Genomic DNA, 20,205 nt, shown 5'->3' with positions numbered 1-20,205 from the left:
TAATTGAAAAGTACTATATGATAAACACGTGACATTGGGAATTGGAAACTTTCATATGTTGTGAAAAAAAATAATTCATCCAATTTTCAGTTTCAACATGCACCACGTAAACAAAGTGAAAATCAAAATTCTCAAAATGCTAAAGATGTTGGGTTTGTTTATTTGTTACTAATTTTATACATTTTAGTGCTATAAGCCCTCAAGCTTATCACTGAGAAACAAAGGGGACTAAGATACAAGGAAAGCGCCCTTTACAATTTATCAGTTCCATAAATTGAATTAACAGTTACTCCATACCTAAAGTATAAAGATAATTCAAACTTAAATTTTATTATGGAATGAGGATAAAAGAGAAAAGCTATATGTATAATAAGTATAGTATTAGTAACAATACAAAATAATGAATGGCATAATTGACTAATGTATCTTATTTAGCGCTTTCATTACCGTTAGATATACCATATTAACATTATTAGGATACGCAAACTACGTTATATGTTACAAAGTGAAACTAAATAACATACTAAAAGTTATGAAATGATTAAATGCGCCAAAGCATTGCGCACTGATGATGAATATAAATTTTCGCTATGTACTTCCTAAAACATTAAATACATGCTTCCTGAGTCATGATCGCTCAGAAACCCCGGAGATATTATGTACAGATATATAATCGTTACACTTACACATTTGCGATAAATAGTTAACCTTACCTCCGCTTGAGGACGCTACGAATTACAAAAGGACAAAGGTATAAATAATAACAGAAGTTCAGCAGTCGTTATTGACCACGAGTAGATGGAAAGGGAACGCCAATCCTAGAAACTTTCGCTAAAATAGTAGAGAAAGAAAAATACGTCTATCTGTTTGTTGATCTTCTTAATCTTTTCTATAGGTAAGTCTAGATTATTATTATTCAAAGCTCTTCAGTTTCTCTTTTATTACGCTAACTTGCACCTTTTTCTAATGATAAAGTTGAAAAAAAATATTAAAGCAAATAGGCCATAGTATAAAACACCTAAAAATTAAGTTAAGGCTGTTTAATACAAATGAAGAAGAAACAAGATTTAATATATTTTATATATATACATTAAATATTCCTGGCAAGAAGCACCCCAGTGGCACAGCTGTATGTCTGCGGACTTACAGCGCTATAAACCGCGCAGAGCACAGATAGCCCATTTGTAGCTTTGTGATTAACTACAAACAAACTAACTAAACCTGGCAAAAACATGCTTAAACTGTTTATATGAAGTATATTTTCTGTCTGATATTGGATTCAGTGTTCTGTAATTGAGGAGAAATTGTTTAGCTTGTTGTGCTTGAAACATATGGTCATTTTACTTATTTTACGCTTTCTTTTACTAAACCTATACCGAGGGAAGTAAACCCAGCTGGTCGGATGCTATCTGTTTGTTTGTATCACCTTTGGCGCATTGACACAAATACAAAGTCAGTGTATGTAAAACAATATATCTATTACCAGTTTTCCTCTGACGGAGAAATGTTCACCTTTCGAAGCTCGGGGTTTGGGGTTTTAATCGTTTTATATTAAGACTTCTTGAACCTTCGAATTTTTCTGACATCATCAATCTATTGATATATCACTTTTCTTAGGCCAGGCCGTACCCACGATTCATTACAATGCTATCCTTAAAGAACAGTTAGATGACGAATCACTCAAATTGAACAAGTATTATTCTTTAGGAGCTCTAAATATAAATGAAGTTTTTGAGTTTATAAAACAAAATCAAACACAACACTACTCAAAAATTTTAAAACATAGATCAATACCTGTATCAGAGTTTATAAAATAAAATATCAGGACCAAAGATAAAAAAATACACACCTTATAGTTTTTCATGTATCTTCTTTTGATACATTAAGCCGCGATGAGTCGAAGCACAACCAACAACTAAGGGCCTCAGTCAACAAATTTAATCTTATCCCTGTTTCACTTCCAAAGTGTGCTGTTTTCAGAGTATACCCCAGCTAATACATGTTCCAAATGCATCTTTTCTGTTCTCCAATAATCGCACGAAAACAATCCGTGAATTGGATTTTGGTATATCATTTTAAAAGTTTAATTTCTCACAAAACCTACTTGGGCTAATCTAATTAAATCGGTTTTTCTTCATATTAATTACCAAAAGACTAAAGAGTTTTTAAAACTAGTACGGAAAAATAAACTTCTTTTCCCACGCCTGTCATGGCCTCGTAATTAAGGTGCTCGACTCACAATACGAAGTGGCGGGTTCGAATCTCCGTCACCGAACATGCTCACCCTATCAGCCGTGGAGGCGTAATAATGTGATGGTCAATCCCACTCTTCGTTGATGAAAGAGTAGCCCGAGAGTTAGCGGTCGGTACTGTTAAATATCTGCCTTCCTTCTAGTCTATCACTGCTAAATTAGGAACGGCTAGCGCGGATAGCCCTCGTGTAGTTTTTTGCAAAATTCAAAAGAAGATCCTAAAATAATAACAGTTATTCAACACATATAAACACAGTTTTTCTTTCACAACTGAAAACACTTTCTTTATAAAAATCTATTTCTTTAGGTTTATTCAATAATGTATACAAATTTTATATCTTTGAATACATCTTTCATTTTTTTATCTACTATTTGTTTTGATTGTGTATTAACAAATGAAATATTGATATGTATATTTGTACAATGAGTTATTACCAAAGGTATAACATTCTCCTCTGTTCACTAACCTCTCTGTTTAAATGTTTTTTTTATTAAAATGTTATTCTTAGCAATTTTAAAACCACGGAATATAACTTTTTCCAGATAGAAACTGAACTAAGAATATATTCAGTTCTAATAATCTGTTAACTCTTTTTTTTTTTTCCACTGAAACCAAACGATATAATATTTCTGAAAGGTTTGCAGGAACATTTAATGTTTTATGTTTAGGTTGATTACACAAAAAGCATACATATTGAAGTGAGTTTGTAGGTTTATAAAAATGTCAGTTACAATTTTCTTTTCTGGTAAAACACCAACACATGTAAAAAGGACATGGCTTTATTATTTCTTTCAAAGGTAAATTTAATTTCCTTTTCACTGAATTTAAAATGCCAAAAAACATATTAATATCTTGAGTATATTTCCGTATTACAAAATAGTCGTCTAAAAATCTTTTCCAAAATGCCTTTAAGTGAACAACAAAATTTTCTCCAAAATAATTAGATAGTATATTAAATAACTATAATTCGAAAAACTCCATAGTGATATTAGCATAATTTGGAGCAACTTTTGTGCCCATTCCTGTACGAGCAATTTGAAGTAACAAAAATATTCTTAAGACCATATCTAAACCTTTTAAGATAAAACCTTTATTAATCCTAGGATGAATTAATTCTTTGTATTTATCTAGAAAAATTCCCACTGCTATATCACATTCAAAATTTGCATTTCTAATATATTTTAAATGAGAGATCTGATTTTGAATTTCATTTTCACAACAAAATTTTACTTTAATTTTTTCTTAAAATGTGACTTTCCAAACGTTATGCCTCAAAAACAGGGAGAGATTAAAACTTCTGAATTTTATTTAAGGTAATAAATGCTTTATAATTTATTCTAAGCCTCGTGATGAACGTAAAAATTGATCAAAAAAGAGAATCCTTTCCTTCCAATAAATTTGTCATCCATCCATGAAAATCGTGACATTGTGATTTCTGAAAAAAATAAAAGTTTTAATGGTTCTAGTGAATCAAAAATTATTACTTCCATAGAGCAACAATATACCTGGGTGGGATAAATAAATTTATAATCTTGTTATCAGTTTCATGTATGTGCTGGATTCTTTATAGTAGATGTTTGTAACTTATTGACAGTAAAGTTCAACGATAAACAAACAGCAACATAACACTCTTGTTTTTAAAATAATACATATTAAAGCAAGTCAAACATATGTACAAATGTTATTACACTGTTGGTTATCACAGTTGTATCCAGAGCTTTCAATAATTGTCTCTTTTTCGTCAGATTCCAGTTACTTTGGAACACGATTTGACAACAGAAATTCTTCTTCTCTTCTGTTATTACAATACGATCTGTGATAATTTCACTCTAAAATCCCTACTATAACTGTTGGTTACCACAGTTGTATCCAGAATTTTAAATAATTGTCTCTTTTTTTCGTCAAAGTTCACACAAGTTGGTTCAGTTACTTTAGAACACAATTTGACAAGACAAATTATTCTTTTCTACTGTCTTTTTACCATACAATCTATGATAATTTCGCTTTAAAAATCGCCACTATACGCTCTTTATGGCTAAGCTCACAATCACATAGTCTTTCTCTATCTAACTAACTAAGCAAAACTACATTTCTGACGTGTATTTATAGCCCGACCGAGACCTAGAATATTCCACACACTACAAGATATTATGATACAATAATACTCAATTAAAACAACGAGAACAAGTTAGAATGTTCTAATAATATGACGCAATAATAAAACAATCGCAATTTCACAATAATTGAACTACACAACGTGTGATTCGAGAACAGTTAGTATACAATCCTGTGATAAACTACCGCTTCTACAAAGTGCTATACTTAAACTATTTAAATCATAACACTCGCTTAAACTAAAACAGTTATGTATATTTAATTTGTTTAGAATTCATAATCATACATGGAGGGGCTATGTATTTCAATTAAAGTCAATATGTTTTCCAACATCTATTTATTTATTTCATTAATTCAGCTATTTTTGTGAGTTTCTTGCCTCTTTTATTAGGAAATATAAGAACCGTCCCTTAATAATCATGAACAATATAGTTTAAACCTTATATTAAAAACATTCTTTTATCATTTTTATAAAGAAAGAATATAAACCAAATTATTTTACTTCAAGTTACTGTCCAATCAGTTTCTTTTTATTTCTGTAAATAAATTGATAGAAAAATTATGAATGATCACTTCTTTTATGTTTCATAAAATAATATCATTTCAAATAATGCTTTTTTTTTCTCGTAAGTTGAGTAATGCTGTTTACTTCTTCTTTAACTTCAGGTATCTCCTCTAACAAGTACTCATTTACACTTTTCCCTTCCAGTAAGTGTTCCTCATCTGTCTACTCTTTTTCCCCCCTCTATCAGATGTCCCTCAACTGTTTAATTTCTCCCCCTTCCATTCACGTAATTCTAAACTTCTATTTTTTTTTCTCTTCCACTCAGGTGTTTTCACCCGTATATTCTCTTCCCCTTGACAAAGACGTTTTTTACCTGTTTTTTCTCTTCATCTTCCACTGAGATGTCCTTTCAAGCGAAATACCCCAAGGTTTTACACTCCTCTCTATATCTTATTTGTAAATTATGTTTTCTTTCTTACTTCACACCAATATTTCATATCTTCTTAATGATGTGGCTCTTGAAACACTTCACGTATTTCACCTCCAATTGAAATTCCGATGACCATGTATGTGTTACATCTTTTACCTCCATTTATTATATAAAAATCATACAGAATTTCTTGACTTTACTTTTAACAGATGTTTCACCAACAAACTTAGAGTTAATTTTTTAAAGAAAAAAAAAGCATTTGTTTCAATAAAGGATATTCTTCACACACAGATCTTAAAATCGTCAAACTTGTATCAATCTCACGGTTGAAACGGGCACCATTTCAGTGTTTAATTTCCGATCTTTACAGATATTTTAAAACAGAATTATTCGACCAATTTTTCTTCCCCTTCTTATACATAGTAGTTTTCTCTCTCTTATTCAGAATTCCAAACTTTTCTTCTTTCTTCGTCTTATTCAGACACGTTTTCAAACTGGCCATGTTACGTGATGAGCTAACTCATCCGAACTTTTCCGTAGTTGACTTTTATTCATCCTTTGGTGTATGGTTTACTCAGGTTGCATCATGTCATACCTACTTATCTTGAGCTGATCAAAATTATGTTTGGCTTTACATTGGTAATAAACATATATAATACTATTTTTTATATATGCATATTTATTTTTTTCCTTTTTTCCCACATTGCGCTTTTGTAGTTTGCAGGTATCATATATATTTCTTATACAGAAAAGTTTTATATTAAAAAAAGTAAATTTTCTAAAGTTGTAATTTTGAATATATTAATTAATCGATGTCGTGTGCTACTTCAACCCTAGGTGTTATGTTATAAAAACATGTTTTTATAACATAACACCTAAATAGCCAAGAAGGCTATTTACTGTTTCATAGGATTGTTGTATTGTATCCTACCTTGCCTTGTATGTCACAAACATCAGAGATCCCTATCAACGTTAGTGATCCAGTTTTATGATTGGTAAGTTGCAGAGAGAGAGAGAATAGGCAGTTTTTAGTTTCTATCTTCAAGATTTGATATAGAATACTCGTCTATATGATTTTTCATATATACTTATGATAGTGGTTGTATGTGTAATTTCTTTCCGAAAATGTCAAAAATTACAATTATTTTCATTTATTATATACAACTTATCTTATTTATTTCTCATTTAAACACATTATATTTGTCTCTTTCATTTCATTATTAACAAATAGCTACATATTTTCTTCCATACATAAAATTCGTAAGTCTCTCGCTATTACCGTAATCAAGTAACTATGTGATTTGACCATTTTGAACTATGGGATACAGGCTTATACATATGGTTCAATGTATTCGTCCCTGACCTTTTTCAGTTCCTACCTATTTATATTAATTGCATTTCTTTGCTGTTTTCTCTTTTTTTTTGATATTTGTTTTGTACATATTTATTCAACATTAAAATATGTATTTTCTCTGTTTTCTTTATTTCTTTTTAACAGGAATGAATAAATGATGTATGTTAAAAAAATAGCGCCATGATTTTTTTTCTTTTTATTCATCTTATGTCATATTCCATAGTAGAAATGTTTTGACTGTAATATTAACGTAGACACACATTCAAATTGTTTGTATTCAAGATTGTTCAGTTTCGGAACTATTATTTAGCTTATTTAGTGATTTAATATATAATGATTATTTAGTTTTCATAACAAGAGTGTTAAAGTTAATTATTTTAAAAGTGTTATTTATGGCAAGTTTCGTTATGTAACTCTGTACAAGTTATACGTTGTGTATGTAGTTTAATGACTGTACAAAGCTTTTGTAATATTGTTGACATTATCTTACTTGAAGCTTCTAAGCTTTTTCTCATTATGTGTAATATTGTTGTTACTAGAGGGCTAGATATTTCTATATTTTTCTACTGCGTGTTATAAATATGTGCAGATACAAAAGTAAGTAAGTTAGTGAAAGTGAAATTATACTGTGTGTGGATTAGCTGTAAAGTGAGTTTCATAGCTTGTATTGTACTAACAGAGTTAGAGAAGAATTATTTGTCTTGTCAAAGAGTGTTCTAAAGTAATTGAACTCGCCTATGTTAACTTTGACGAAAAGGAGACAATTATTTAAAGCTCTGGATACAACTGTGCAAACGAATAGTGTAACGAAGTTTTATACATACCTTTGGCTTGTTTTGAATATATTATTTTAAAACAAGTGGATTGTGTGTTGTCCATTTGTTGTTGAAATTTATCATCAACAAGTCACAGAACCTACTGTAAAAAATCCGGCCTTATAAAAACCTGACACAAATATTTTGGTGTTTGGTTCAATCTGACAGTAGAAAGTTACTAAATACTTTGTGTTAGTTGTTAAAATATAAAGATTTTGACTTCAGTAATTAAATAATAAAATACAGTGAGGAATGTTGGGAGTCTGTCAATGTGTAAAGAATTGCAATGAATATTAACATAATTTTTTACCAGGATTTTATTTGAGTACCCTGTACAACCCTAGAAGTAATGGAGTTTGTATTCAGCAAAGTAACAAGTCTTTCCTTCTCGGTTTGGAATTTGCTATTCAGCTACTTCAGACCAATCATCAAAGACTCACAGCAGTTATTGCTGCCAAAGATGCTTCCATACTTAGTGGGCTGAATACTTATGCACTCAGCAAATTTCAATTTATATATTTTCTTTGCAGGTTCTGCAGACATTTAACCTCCTTCACACATAACAGTGTTAAGTTAGAGTTTTGAATAAAACAAGTTCATTAAAAATTGTTTACATTATTTGTATTTCATCAAGATGTAACATTATTGGTAGGGGGTGTACTTGAGGGCTATCTGCCGTAGCCGTCACTAATTTAGAAGTGATAAAATGGAAAGAAGGAAGCTAGGAAACATCACTGACCGTTAAATCTTGGGATACTCTTTTACCAACGAAAAGTGGGATTGACTATCACATAATAACGCCCTTTATGGCTTAAATGATATGCTTGGTGACGGGATTCGAACTCGAAACTCACAGATTGTGAGTAAAGCGCCCTAACCATCAGGCCTTACCAAGCCATCAGAAGTATAACCGCTGCATTTTTCTAAGTTTACATAATTTCGGCTTTACAGTCCAGTATTAACCGCTTTCAGAAGCGTCGCTAGGCATTGTCACACAGGACCCGTGACCCGAATCCCCAGTTGGTGTCTTGAAAAATCATAACAAAAAACCTATGGGCCCGAGCTCTGAATCTTTTAGCACTTAGCGTCACCTCTGAGCACTTTAAGATGGCTTTATTTATCTGTCATAAAAATGCCGACATCAAGTTCACAATCGTTAGTATACGAAAATATGATGTAACAAGTTATTTCTCTGTGTGAATACAAAGAAAACAAACAATAACGATATGCTTTTGTGGAACTCCGCTATAACACGATAGTTCGGGTCCACGAAATGCGATTGCGTTAAATGTGGGGTCGCGTTATGTCGGGGTGCCCACAAATGGTCATTTTCCACATCCCTTGCGTTGTTATTCGGTATACGAGATGTTTTCTTATACATTTGAGAGCTTCAGATATACAAATTGTTGCCCAGTTCTTGTTATACATACTTTCTTTAACTTCTTTTTATCTTATGTCCCAGCTATTTTAAAAATCGTACCAGAAATGAGAAGTCCTTCCGAGCGGGCCTGAACAAACACTGGTACAAAGCAGAATTTAGGGTTTCGTCAGCGAAAACTCTTAACTTCTTACATTTAAGACGAGATGCTTCTTCAAAAACACAGGGTAAGGCGCGAAGTTTTTCTTGTTCTCTTTTCCAACCTCGTAGGGTGGATTCATTAATCCCAAGGTCATGAGCAACTTGAGTTTGCTGTTTGCCATTTTTAATATGATCCAGAGCATACATTTGATTTCTGATGGTAAATGACTTACATTTACGTGAGGATATATCCATCATTTACAATAAAAAAATAAAATGAATAAATCGCGAAAATCAAAGGCTACCCGCAGATTTAAGAAAAAACACCTTAAATGCCCGAAGACAAATAGGCTGTGTTAAAATCGCTTTTCTATTCAGCTCTAATATACTAGAATGCCCTTTAGTAAGCAGCATGATTTGTTCGCGTGACTAAATAGGTTTCTCACAAAAACAAACGCGACAAGAACAATTATTTTAAAGAAAACCAACAAAATAGTTGAATTACACTAAAAAATTAGGAGCCAAACATTGTTCGCGTTATATCGGGGTGCACTTTAACGGGATTCTACTGTAGTTAGATCTCAGAAGAAAAGGTTCAAAGGTGCAGTAGTTATTAATGAAAGTAGGGTCAGTTCAATGACGAGGAACACCATATATCACCGTTGTTCAATTCGCACAATATGTAAAAAAAAAACGCTAATCTTAGATGAATTGAACTCACACTATACTAAATAACTGTTTCTTCCCCTTTATGGCCAGAAATGGATGTGATAGTAGACCTTTAATAAAGTATATTTCACTTGCTGAAATGTTTCATCTGAAGTGCTGACGATGTGCTTATGTTTCTTTGGTTTGTTTATTAATCGTTGAAATTTCAGTTGATTTATAAAGCGATATTCTATGCTTCTTCATACCATTCAACCACTGCTACCTCTGATATATTTATGTATATTTAGTGTGTAGGCAAAATTAAATATAACAAACGAGATGCAATGGACTACATTTACACAAATACGAAATAACACATTGCACTTCCCAGATTCCAGATAACATACACATTGTACTTCTCAGATTCCAGGTAACATACACATTGTACTTCCCAGATTCCAGGTAACATACACATTGTACTTCTCAGATTCCAGAGAACATTGAAGACCATTCAATCAGAGTTCGAGTCACGAGCCTGACTGGCCTTTGTTGAGTATACAGTACACCTTTAGCTTATTTCAGACATATAAAAAACTTAATTAATAATTGTATAACTAATGAAACACTTATACTGAGGCTTATTTAATGCAATGTTTTAAAATTAATGTGCATACACAAATGTTTCTGTATTAATTTTGGCATCATGTGTAATCATTGGCTGGATACGGTATTCTTAAGTCTTAAGTATTTTTGGTTCATCCTATATCTTCGAATAGAACGTTATTCTTGTATATTCTTCTTCTTCTTCTGAAGAAGAATCAACTATTATAAAACATTCGAGGTTTTTAAACTCATTGCACCTTTTATGTGCGATCCTATCTATTTTATCAAAAATGGTATTTTTGTGATATGGCTTGAGTCATGAAATTTGTGTGTACGAAAGAAATGGTATACTTTTGAGGTGGCTTGAGTCGTTAGATGTGTGTTTTCAAATAGATAGGTATTCCTTAGATGTGGCTTGAGTCGTTAGATGTGTGTTTTCAAATAGATAGGTATTCCTTAGATGTGGCTTGAGTCGTTAGATGTGTGTTTTCAAATAGATAGGTATTCCTTAGATGTGGCTTGAGTCGTTAGATGTGTGTTTTCAAATAGATAGGTATTCTTTAGATGTGGCTTGAGTCGTTACATTTCTGTCTTCGAATTAAATGGTATTCTTTAGATGTGACTTGAGTCATTAGATTTGTGTCTTCGAATTGAATGGTATTTCTGAGATATGGCTGGAGTCGTTACATCTGTATTACAAACAATATTTTATACATTGCTGCGAACAGTATTTTAAGTAATACGTAAGGAACTCTTGTCAACTATGCTAATTGGCTAACTGACTGAGTATCATCCGTTATTTCAAAATCAATCAATATTTTTAAGCTTACATGTATGCGTCCAGTAACTGTATTGTGTTAAGTACAATGCACGTGTAGTGAACGCTCTTGCGTGCTATGGGCGTGTTTTATCAAACACATCATCTTGGTTACGTATACATTAAATTGTTATTACAATTATTGTGTTTTAATGCTGGAAATGGGCACTTGAAATGAACATTTAGAGCTAAAATCAGCCTGTAATATTGCAAACAAACACCAACTCTGCACGCTGTCTTTGTTCTTTTACTATTGATGTTATTCCAGGAATAATCTTCCCAAAATAGCGGTAAGCTCAACGTTAATTCATTTCCTTATTGATCATTTCATCTGCCACTACTTGAATGTAAATTTTTCTGATTTTCGTAATATATTTTTCGTATAAGCATGTTTTTTCAGTCATGAACTTTGATAATTTAACGTTTCTGTTCCTTTACAAAAGATGAACTAAAAGTTGTTAAAATAGTGCATTAAACCAGACATTTGGAAATTGTAAATTACTAGTGAAACTACAAAGTTCATAGTGAATTGCATTAATAAGAGATATACAGATACTGTTCGGCTAACTTGTTAGAAAAACCGGCTGTCTGTATATCAAAAAGTATCCTCTATCAGGGGTAGACTAGAAGTAACCATTTATAAATACTGCATTAAAGAAGGGTATTGCAAAGAATTAATAAACGATTATATTATATATTTCATATATGTTATATGTATCAGCAAATTCACTTGTTATTAGCATTTGGTAGAAGTGGATATTTTCGACCACTATGTCCTACGAAACGGTTTTCTCCGCTGAACAAACTTGTCAGTAGGACGATACTGTTTTATAATGCTAGACCGTGTTTGTAAAAATATATAATTTTCTGTCTATTTATCTATCTATCTCACTTTTTGATCTGTTTCTATTATTTTTTTCTGCGTGTAAGTGTCGATCTGTCTATCGCCCTATCTATTACTAAAATCCTAGTTGTTTTTATACCGTATACGCGTTCGTTTATTTCAGAAACAATCAAACGAGCTTGTAGCTTTGACAATAAAAATGAAGAACTGCTAATAAAAACATCAGTAGTCCAATGATTTGGACTTTCGTTTCTCATATCCAAACTAATGAATGCTTCTCTTTTATTTCCACGTACTAGTGTTAAAGTTCATGTTATCAAACAACTCTGGTAAATTATGCATGTAATAACGTGAAATGGTTACCCCCACAGCGCTGTCAGCCACAACTAGACACTGTTGGCGAACAAAAAATAATATGTACACACACACACACATATATATATATGTCCCCAATGTATGGATATATGTATATATAAATCCCCAGTATACGCCAGTTTACATTTTAATGGCATGCACTCTGTCTCGGCACATTGCTAATCGTTAACTTACTTCTCTCTTTTATAAGTGTAGCACTTGGCAAAATGGTACTGGGCGTTACAGTTTTAGCGAAAATTTATACTTGCATGTTGTTCGTTATCGCCGATAAAACTACTGAAAGATAAAACAACATTTTTCCAGGAATCAACAAAACAACAACAATAATAACAAAACACTGGAACAGTGGCCACTCAGCGGATTTTACAGATAATCTTAAGCCTGCTAATATTTGAATATTTTGTTTCTATTATAATGTTCACCTGACTTGCATGTTGTTCGTTATCGCCGATAAAACTACTGAAAGATAAAACAACATTTTTCCAGGAATCAACAAAACAACAACAATAATAACAAAACATTGGAACAGTGGCCACTCAGTGGATTTTATAGATAATCTTAAGCCTGCTAATATTTGAATATTTTGTTTCTATTATAATGTTCACCTGACTTGCATGTGTTACTCCGAAGCATGATTTATGGTATGTCCCTAACTGTTTGCTGTTTACAGGATATTTTTTTTAATCCATGAATAAATGTGAGAAGAATCAATCGGTAGTATTGTAGTGAAAAACCGATTTGGATATTAGTCTCAATACTTGGATAATACTATGATAGTAACTTGATTTTTATGTCATTCCGAAACGCAAATTTGATAATATTTTTGTGACCACATAGTTTTGACATTGCCTTCAATTAATTATTATGATAGCCAATCGCAATTTACTATTCATCGATCAATTTCTGAAGGATGTTTTTTCAATAAAAGGGGCATACTTTAGATTTTGCTGGCTGAAGAAATCACACGTTATAAGCCTTTCTTAAGTTAAGGTTTAGATGTAATATTCATTCAATAAACTTCATATTTTACGTAAATAAGAGGAAAATATTGTCAATATTAATAAAATAATAGATGCAAGTTGTTTTGTCCTGAAAAATAGTTATCTCTTGGGATTGTATTTTAATGTGTTTTTTTCTTCTTTATAGCAGTGAAGAAGACCATGACAAACATGCACAAGCTGATTATAACAGTCACAGCCATAATTGTACAAATGACGTCACTGAGAGGAGGGTTGGTGTTTGATGACATTGCTGCCATCAGAGAAAATCGTGACGTCCGGTCAACAATGTCCTGCTTAAGCTTGTTTTTTAACGATTTTTGGGGAACTCCATTGCACAAGGTTCGATTTGTCTTTTGACGATACGGTTTTGAGAGAACAAAATAATTTAAGAGTGGATTTATTTTCTGTTTTTAAGTCATCGTCCAACTCCTTTTTTGTTCATTGTGTGAAAAAAATCTATTTTAAGGTTAAAACACTGAACGCGCAAATAAAATTATCATTAGGCCTAAATTTTTAACGAAAACAAAATGAAAAATGGTGAACGAACAAACGTATGGAAAAATGGAGAGTTATTGTGCATCCGGTTGAAAAACACGTTAATTACAATTTGTTACTTTATATCCCTTTCAAATATGAAAATATTCTTCGGAATAATTTAACATTTAAATAAACCAATTACAATAAAAGGATCTGACAATATAATTACGTTGTTTTAGTCACGTGATAGTAAATTAAGAAATATATGTATTTGATGTTTATAAAGAATTAATTTTTTTTATTCTATTATAGGAACAAAGCCATAAATCATATCGCCCTTTAACCGTGCTCACTTTTCGATTGAACTACATTTTCCATGGTTTACATCCATTAGGTTATCATGTAGTCAACGTCCTGCTCCACGTTGTAGTGTGTCTACTGTTCCACAGGTAAAATGTGAAACTATAGGTTATCATGTAGTCAATGTCCTGGTCCATGTTTTAATGTGTCTACTGTTCCACAGGTAAAATGTGAAAGTATAGTTTACCATGTAGTCAACATCCTGCTCCAAGTTGTAATGTGTCTACTGTTCCACAGGTAAAATGTGAAACTATGACTTACCAGGTAGTCAACGTCTAGCTCAACAATGTTCTAAGTTAAAACGTGAAACTATTGGTCATCATGTAATCAATGCCTTTCTCTGTGTTGTAGTGTGTATCTTATACAGGTAAAACGTGAAATTATAGGTTAACATAATTAGTGTCTTGTTAAATGCTATAGAATCTATACATTTCCATAATTAAAGCACGAACCAATAGGTATCACTGTCTTGCTCCTTACTGCATTTTATAGTATTCCAAAGCAAGACATAAACTTTCAGCTCACTGTGTAATCAGTGTGTTACTCTGCGCTGTATTGCGCCTCGGGTTCCACAGGTAAGATGTGAAACTCCATTATTATGCATTCATATTCCATTCTTTGTTATAGTTTGTTTATTAATTTACAGTTAAGACATGAACCTTCAGGTTATTATGAAGTTAATAACCCATTCAATTTCATGCCTCTCAAAACTGAAAAATGGAACATCGTGTTGACAACGTAGTAGTATCGTGATTCTGATTCGTTCATGCAAATAAGCCTAAACATATTTCAAAGGATGTTGAACTTTAATTCCGGAGGTGATGCAGCACCTTATATGTCTGATTTTGTTTGCTATTTATCATTGATTTGAGATATGTTTTCATCATAACCGATATTTATTCTTGCGTATTTGACATCCGAAATTATATTTTCTTAATGCTAGTGTCTCTTCAGAGCTTATTAGTACACATTTTCTTGAATGCACGGAGTAAAACAGTTTAATTCAGTGGAAAGTTAACTCAAAGTATACAGCTGACGTTTATAATACACGTTATATAAAAGCCTAATGATTGGTAGAGAAATATTAATGTAATGACTATATCTATATGCGACTTGCCATTTGACTATTTCTTTATTCTTATCTAGAATGTGCAACCTGTTTTTATCACAGCTCACCAGCTTTGTTGCGGCGTTGCTCTTTTCCGTCCATCCCATACACACTGAGGCGGTAAGTAATCCACGTTACATTAATTTTCGTCCTATACACACTGAGACAGTATATAATCCACGTTACACTAGTTTTTATCCCATACACACTGAGGCGGTAAGTAATCCACGTTACATTAGTTTTCGTTCTCTACATACTCAAGCGGTAAGTAATCCACGTTACATTAATTTCTATCCCATACACACTGAGGCAGTATATAATCCACGTTACATTAGTTTTCGTCCTATATACACTGAGGTAGTATGTAATCCACGCTATATTATTTTTCATCCTATATACACTGAGGCAGTATGTAATCCATGTTACATTAGTTTTCGTCCTACACACACTGAGGCAGTATGTAATCCACGCTATATTAGTTTTCGTCCTATATACACTGAGGTGGTAATAATCCACATTACACTAGTTTTCATCCTATACACACTGAAGCGGTAAGTAATCCACGTTACATTAGTTTTTACCCATACACACTGAGGCGGTAAGTAATCCACGTTACATTAGTTTTTATCTATACACACTGAGGCGGTAAGTAATCCACATTATATTAGTTTTCATCCTATACACACTGAAGTAGTATGTAATCCACGCTATATTAGTTTTCGTCATATATACACTGAGGAAGTATGTAATCCATGTTACATTAGTTTTTATCCTATACACACTGAGGCAGTATGTAATCCATGTTACATTAGTTTTTATCCCATACACACTGAGGCAGTATGTAATCCATTTACATTATTTTTTGTCTTATACACACTGAAGCGGTTCGTAATCCACGTTATATTAGTTTTCATTATTCGATACTCACTGAGGAGGCTGTTCATACTCACTTGCACTTGGACTGTTTTATATGTTGTCTTCTTCATGAAATAATAACAAACGAAATTGCTTTCAGGCATGTATGCAGTTAAATTTACTACCAAATTACTTAATGAAATTGTCTATTTTTAAAATTCAAGTACTTTAATTTCTGGTACGAAAGAAATGCATGAAAGACGTTACAGCTGTTCCTCAAATTATATTATTATAGTATCCATAATACGGTGGAATAATATTAAAAATATTGTCTTGGTTGGAGCCATTTAAACTCTTGCTGCACGCTGAGAACTAACATTCTGTGGAATTTCGTATACCAATGTTTTAAAAAATGGTTTCTTGTGATAGTCTGAATAATCTAAACCTGTAAATAATAGTGTTTATGCTCATCAAAACGACTTTTATACTGCTGCATTTTAGGACAGTTATATTCAATCTTAATTGTTTAATTTTAATGTGATTTTGCAATATAATCTTATTTGCGTTATTCATTAAATACGATTAAAAGAAGAGATATGTAATTCCAGAACATGACGAAACAATTTTTGTAGCTACATCATTTTATTGGAACATTTTTTGTTTAGTCAAGTGAATGGTGTATGATACATTGGTATAACACTCGTTACTGTTACAAAAAATGTCACTTTTCGCTTTCATACTTTTTGAATATGACGATCAGTAAAGACAATTTTTGAACTCGTAATACATGCATGATTATATAATTTAAATGTTCATAATTTAGGTTGCCAGCGTCGTAGGTAGAGCGGAACTTCTGTCAGCAATTTTCTTCATCTGTGCCTTTATCCGTTACGTACAAGAAATTCGCAAACGCGAATATAAAGGTATAGTATTAGGTCGGACATGTAAAGCATTAAACAGGTATGATCAAGAGGTTTTCATTATGGAAGATATTATCTTTCGTGCTGTAAACTTAAATAATTCGTTATAATGATGGCCAGTAAATGATCCTAAACTTGTGTTTAAACAGTGTGTGATGAATGAATGAAAGGATAATAAATTAAGGAATAGATTATAGATTTTCAATGGTTAACATGAAGCGATTTTAGTACTAAAATGGATCAATCCCACTTTTTAAGAAAGGATTGCACATGCTAAACCGGATTGTTAAATAATACATAGCTCAACGAAGAAAGGAATCCTCAGTTTTTTCAATGGAAAAGGAATAACAAAGCGTTAAGAGTAGAATAAGCTTCGAGTCTAGAGCAACGCTCTTATCTGCAAAATGAATACTGTAACTAAGAATCTTCTGATCCAAAACACATTTCTATGAAGCATAGCATAACTCATAATATCTTTAACAAGATATTAAATAGTTAAAAACTGATGAAGGCTCACAACCTTCCAGCTGTACCTTGAAATCAGTAGTTGTTTTAATTAAAATGATGGCCAGAGAAAGTAAAGCTATGGTAACATCATATGACCACATATCATCCGATGTAGCTTCATCTTCCAAGTAGAGAAGATGATTTGTGGAAAGCTTGTAGAGATGTATGATTGATCTCTCTGTCAGTCGCAGAAGTTTGTTGCAATAAAAATGTGAGTGAGTAATCATAGCAGTCGTCGAGCTGGCCACAACCAACGATGGAGGAACTAGTTCCAAGAATAACACATGACTAAAATAATCTTTCTTATAAAGACACTTAATAACCTTCCAAACAATTTGGAAACACTGTTTTGTTTTTATAAGTACTTTTTATGAACTTTACTATCTGAGCTACAATAATTTGAACTTGGCAGCCATAGTAATAAACAGCTGAGTGTATAATAAGAGTAAGCTGTTATAAAAGAAAGGGCTCATTGCAAACCCATCAGCGTCAACTAACTGTCAAAATACTATTATGATACGACTACTTGTGCACGAGTCGACAAACCTGTGTAACGTCCCTAGTAGAATATCATAAACCCTATAGGCCAGTGTGGTTAATAAAGTTGAAATTATCTTATTGTATTTTATTGTGTCTCTTAATGATTTTCATGTAGCTAACAAATAAATCTCATAACAACATATTTTGAAATAATGCGTATTTTTGTAACCCATATTTTGGCCTTTAGTACCATGGTTCAATTTATCAAATGCCACAATCGAAGAGTAATATATTATTTGGACGAAATTGACGTATACGAACGAAATTAACTTACATGATCTATTTTTTTCCTGGCAGGGTGGCGCTGTTGTGTAGAAACCTTAACAATGGGCGCATCAGGGATGTTTTGCAAAGAACAGTGTTTAACTGTTTTGATCGTCTGCAGTATCTATGACTTAGCTCATGTAAGCCTGATAATCTTCACTCTTAAGTAAGACACTGAGGTGTTGGTCTTTAAAAAAGTGTGTTCAAAGTGACTTAATCAACCACGAAAGTGGTTTTTTTTTCTCCTAGAGTAAAAACTTTATCCCCATTTAAAAAAAAGAAACAGTATTGTTTTAATAAGATAAGGAAACAAATATTTTATTTCTGTACTTTGGGTTATTCACTTTTGGAAAACTTACTTGTCCATAAAGGCCTATATCACAATGTTTGCTGAACTGGAACCGTTGATAATTTTTTAATTCAACAGATTATCTCTCTATTTCATGTCTTGAAGCACATGCCGCTAGAAAAAAGGATGTTATCTCCATGGATACGACAGTCCCTATGGAGAGTAGGATTTCTCATCATGTCTGCAGGTTTTCTTTTAACTCTACGACTAAAACTGATGGGATGGAATTTGCCAGTTTTTAACAGGTTAATAAAACTGACGCTTTTTTACATTTATAAACGTCTCGTTCCTTCAACAGAATTAAATTTTTATATTTATTTTATTAGCCGAAAGATGATTATTCAGTTACCTACTATTCTTAATCAGGAATGTCTGAGCAAATCAATCATTATTTTTGTTCATTGCTTCTGAAAAAAATCCCAAATACGTAACATTACATGTATAATTTTTAATGATCTGTTGTGCACGTTTGAATCGTAATAATTTTTTATTATTTCTTTTTATATTTAAAAATTAATTATCTGTTTGGAGGTTCTACTTGCATATAGAAAACTCTTTAGTTTAAACTCTAAATAATCGCCACTGAAAGTCACAGTCAAAAATTTAAAATTAAACTTAAAATTGGAAATTGAAATGTTTTAAGTTTCCTTGAAAGAAAAAAGTGACAACAGCGCATATATTTATCACTTCAGTATGCCGTTTATGACATACTGGTTCAACGTTCGAGTACAACGGTCTAAAACTTCATAAACCAAATAATTTTTTATCCAAACTGAACTCTGTATTTGAATCTTGTCTTAAAAATAAATAGTTATTATTCAACTCATCCATCCTTCTATGTTCTAGGTTTGATAATCCAGCTTCTGCCGCATCATATCCGGTTCGACATCTCACCTACAATTATTTGTTGTCCCAAAACATTTGGCTGTTACTATTTCCTTATGACCTGTGCTGTGATTGGACGATGGGAACCATTCCACTCGTGGAAAGATTCTCGGATGTCAGAAATATAAATACAATCGCAATGTATGTTAGTTTTGTCAGCGTGTTGAGTGTTGCAACATTAAGAGGAAAGGAACGGAAATCACATCTTGCCGTAAGAAAATTTAATTTTTCAAATTACCTTTAAAGTTTAAGACGTAGAGGCGAATATCTGTTATTAAAGTGATTCAATATCTTATAAAAATCAATTCTTATTTGGGGTTTAGAAAGGATTGGCAATATTTGAAGACTTGGAAATGTAATTATTAAAAATTTACAAACTAATAATGTACCTAGGTCAAAGAGCTAGAATAGTACAAGTTCTTACACAGGTTTCAGAAAGTTACTAAAAATTGTAACCTTTAAAAAGTAGTTAATATGCAAACAATTCATCTGTTTTGAGCTGCCGTTAATCTCCACAATATATAATTTCAACGTCGTTGTTTTGTTGCTGAAGGCTTATAACTCTAAAAAAGGGTTTCGATACCCGTTGTAGGCATAGCAAAGATAGCCCATTATGGAGCGTGCGCTTAACGACAAACAAACAAACAAAAGAGTAAGCAGC

The 20,205-nt window shown here is 32.2% G+C and overlaps 1 protein-coding gene across 1 annotated transcript in view; it reads left to right on the top strand.

Annotated features, from left to right (window-relative positions):
* Positions 1-810: 810 nt before the first annotated feature.
* LOC106465656 (transmembrane and TPR repeat-containing protein CG4050-like) overlaps positions 811-20,205 on the top strand; it is a 60,896-nt gene continuing 41,501 nt past the window's right edge. Inside the window, exons 1-8 of the mRNA XM_022393592.1 lie at positions 811-895; positions 13,425-13,618; positions 14,069-14,205; positions 15,263-15,344; positions 16,903-17,002; positions 18,344-18,450; positions 18,765-18,904; positions 19,506-19,755. Of these exons, the coding sequence (XP_022249300.1) occupies positions 13,439-13,618; positions 14,069-14,205; positions 15,263-15,344; positions 16,903-17,002; positions 18,344-18,450; positions 18,765-18,904; positions 19,506-19,755 (996 nt within the window). The 5' untranslated portion in view covers positions 811-895; positions 13,425-13,438. The remainder of the gene's footprint in view (positions 896-13,424; positions 13,619-14,068; positions 14,206-15,262; positions 15,345-16,902; positions 17,003-18,343; positions 18,451-18,764; positions 18,905-19,505; positions 19,756-20,205) is intronic.

This window comes from Limulus polyphemus, unplaced genomic scaffold, assembly GCF_000517525.1.
Source record: "Limulus polyphemus unplaced genomic scaffold, Limulus_polyphemus-2.1.2 Scaffold2014, whole genome shotgun sequence".
Lineage (NCBI taxonomy): Eukaryota > Metazoa > Arthropoda > Merostomata > Xiphosura > Limulidae > Limulus > Limulus polyphemus.
This window is presented reverse-complemented; position numbering and strand designations above follow the sequence as displayed.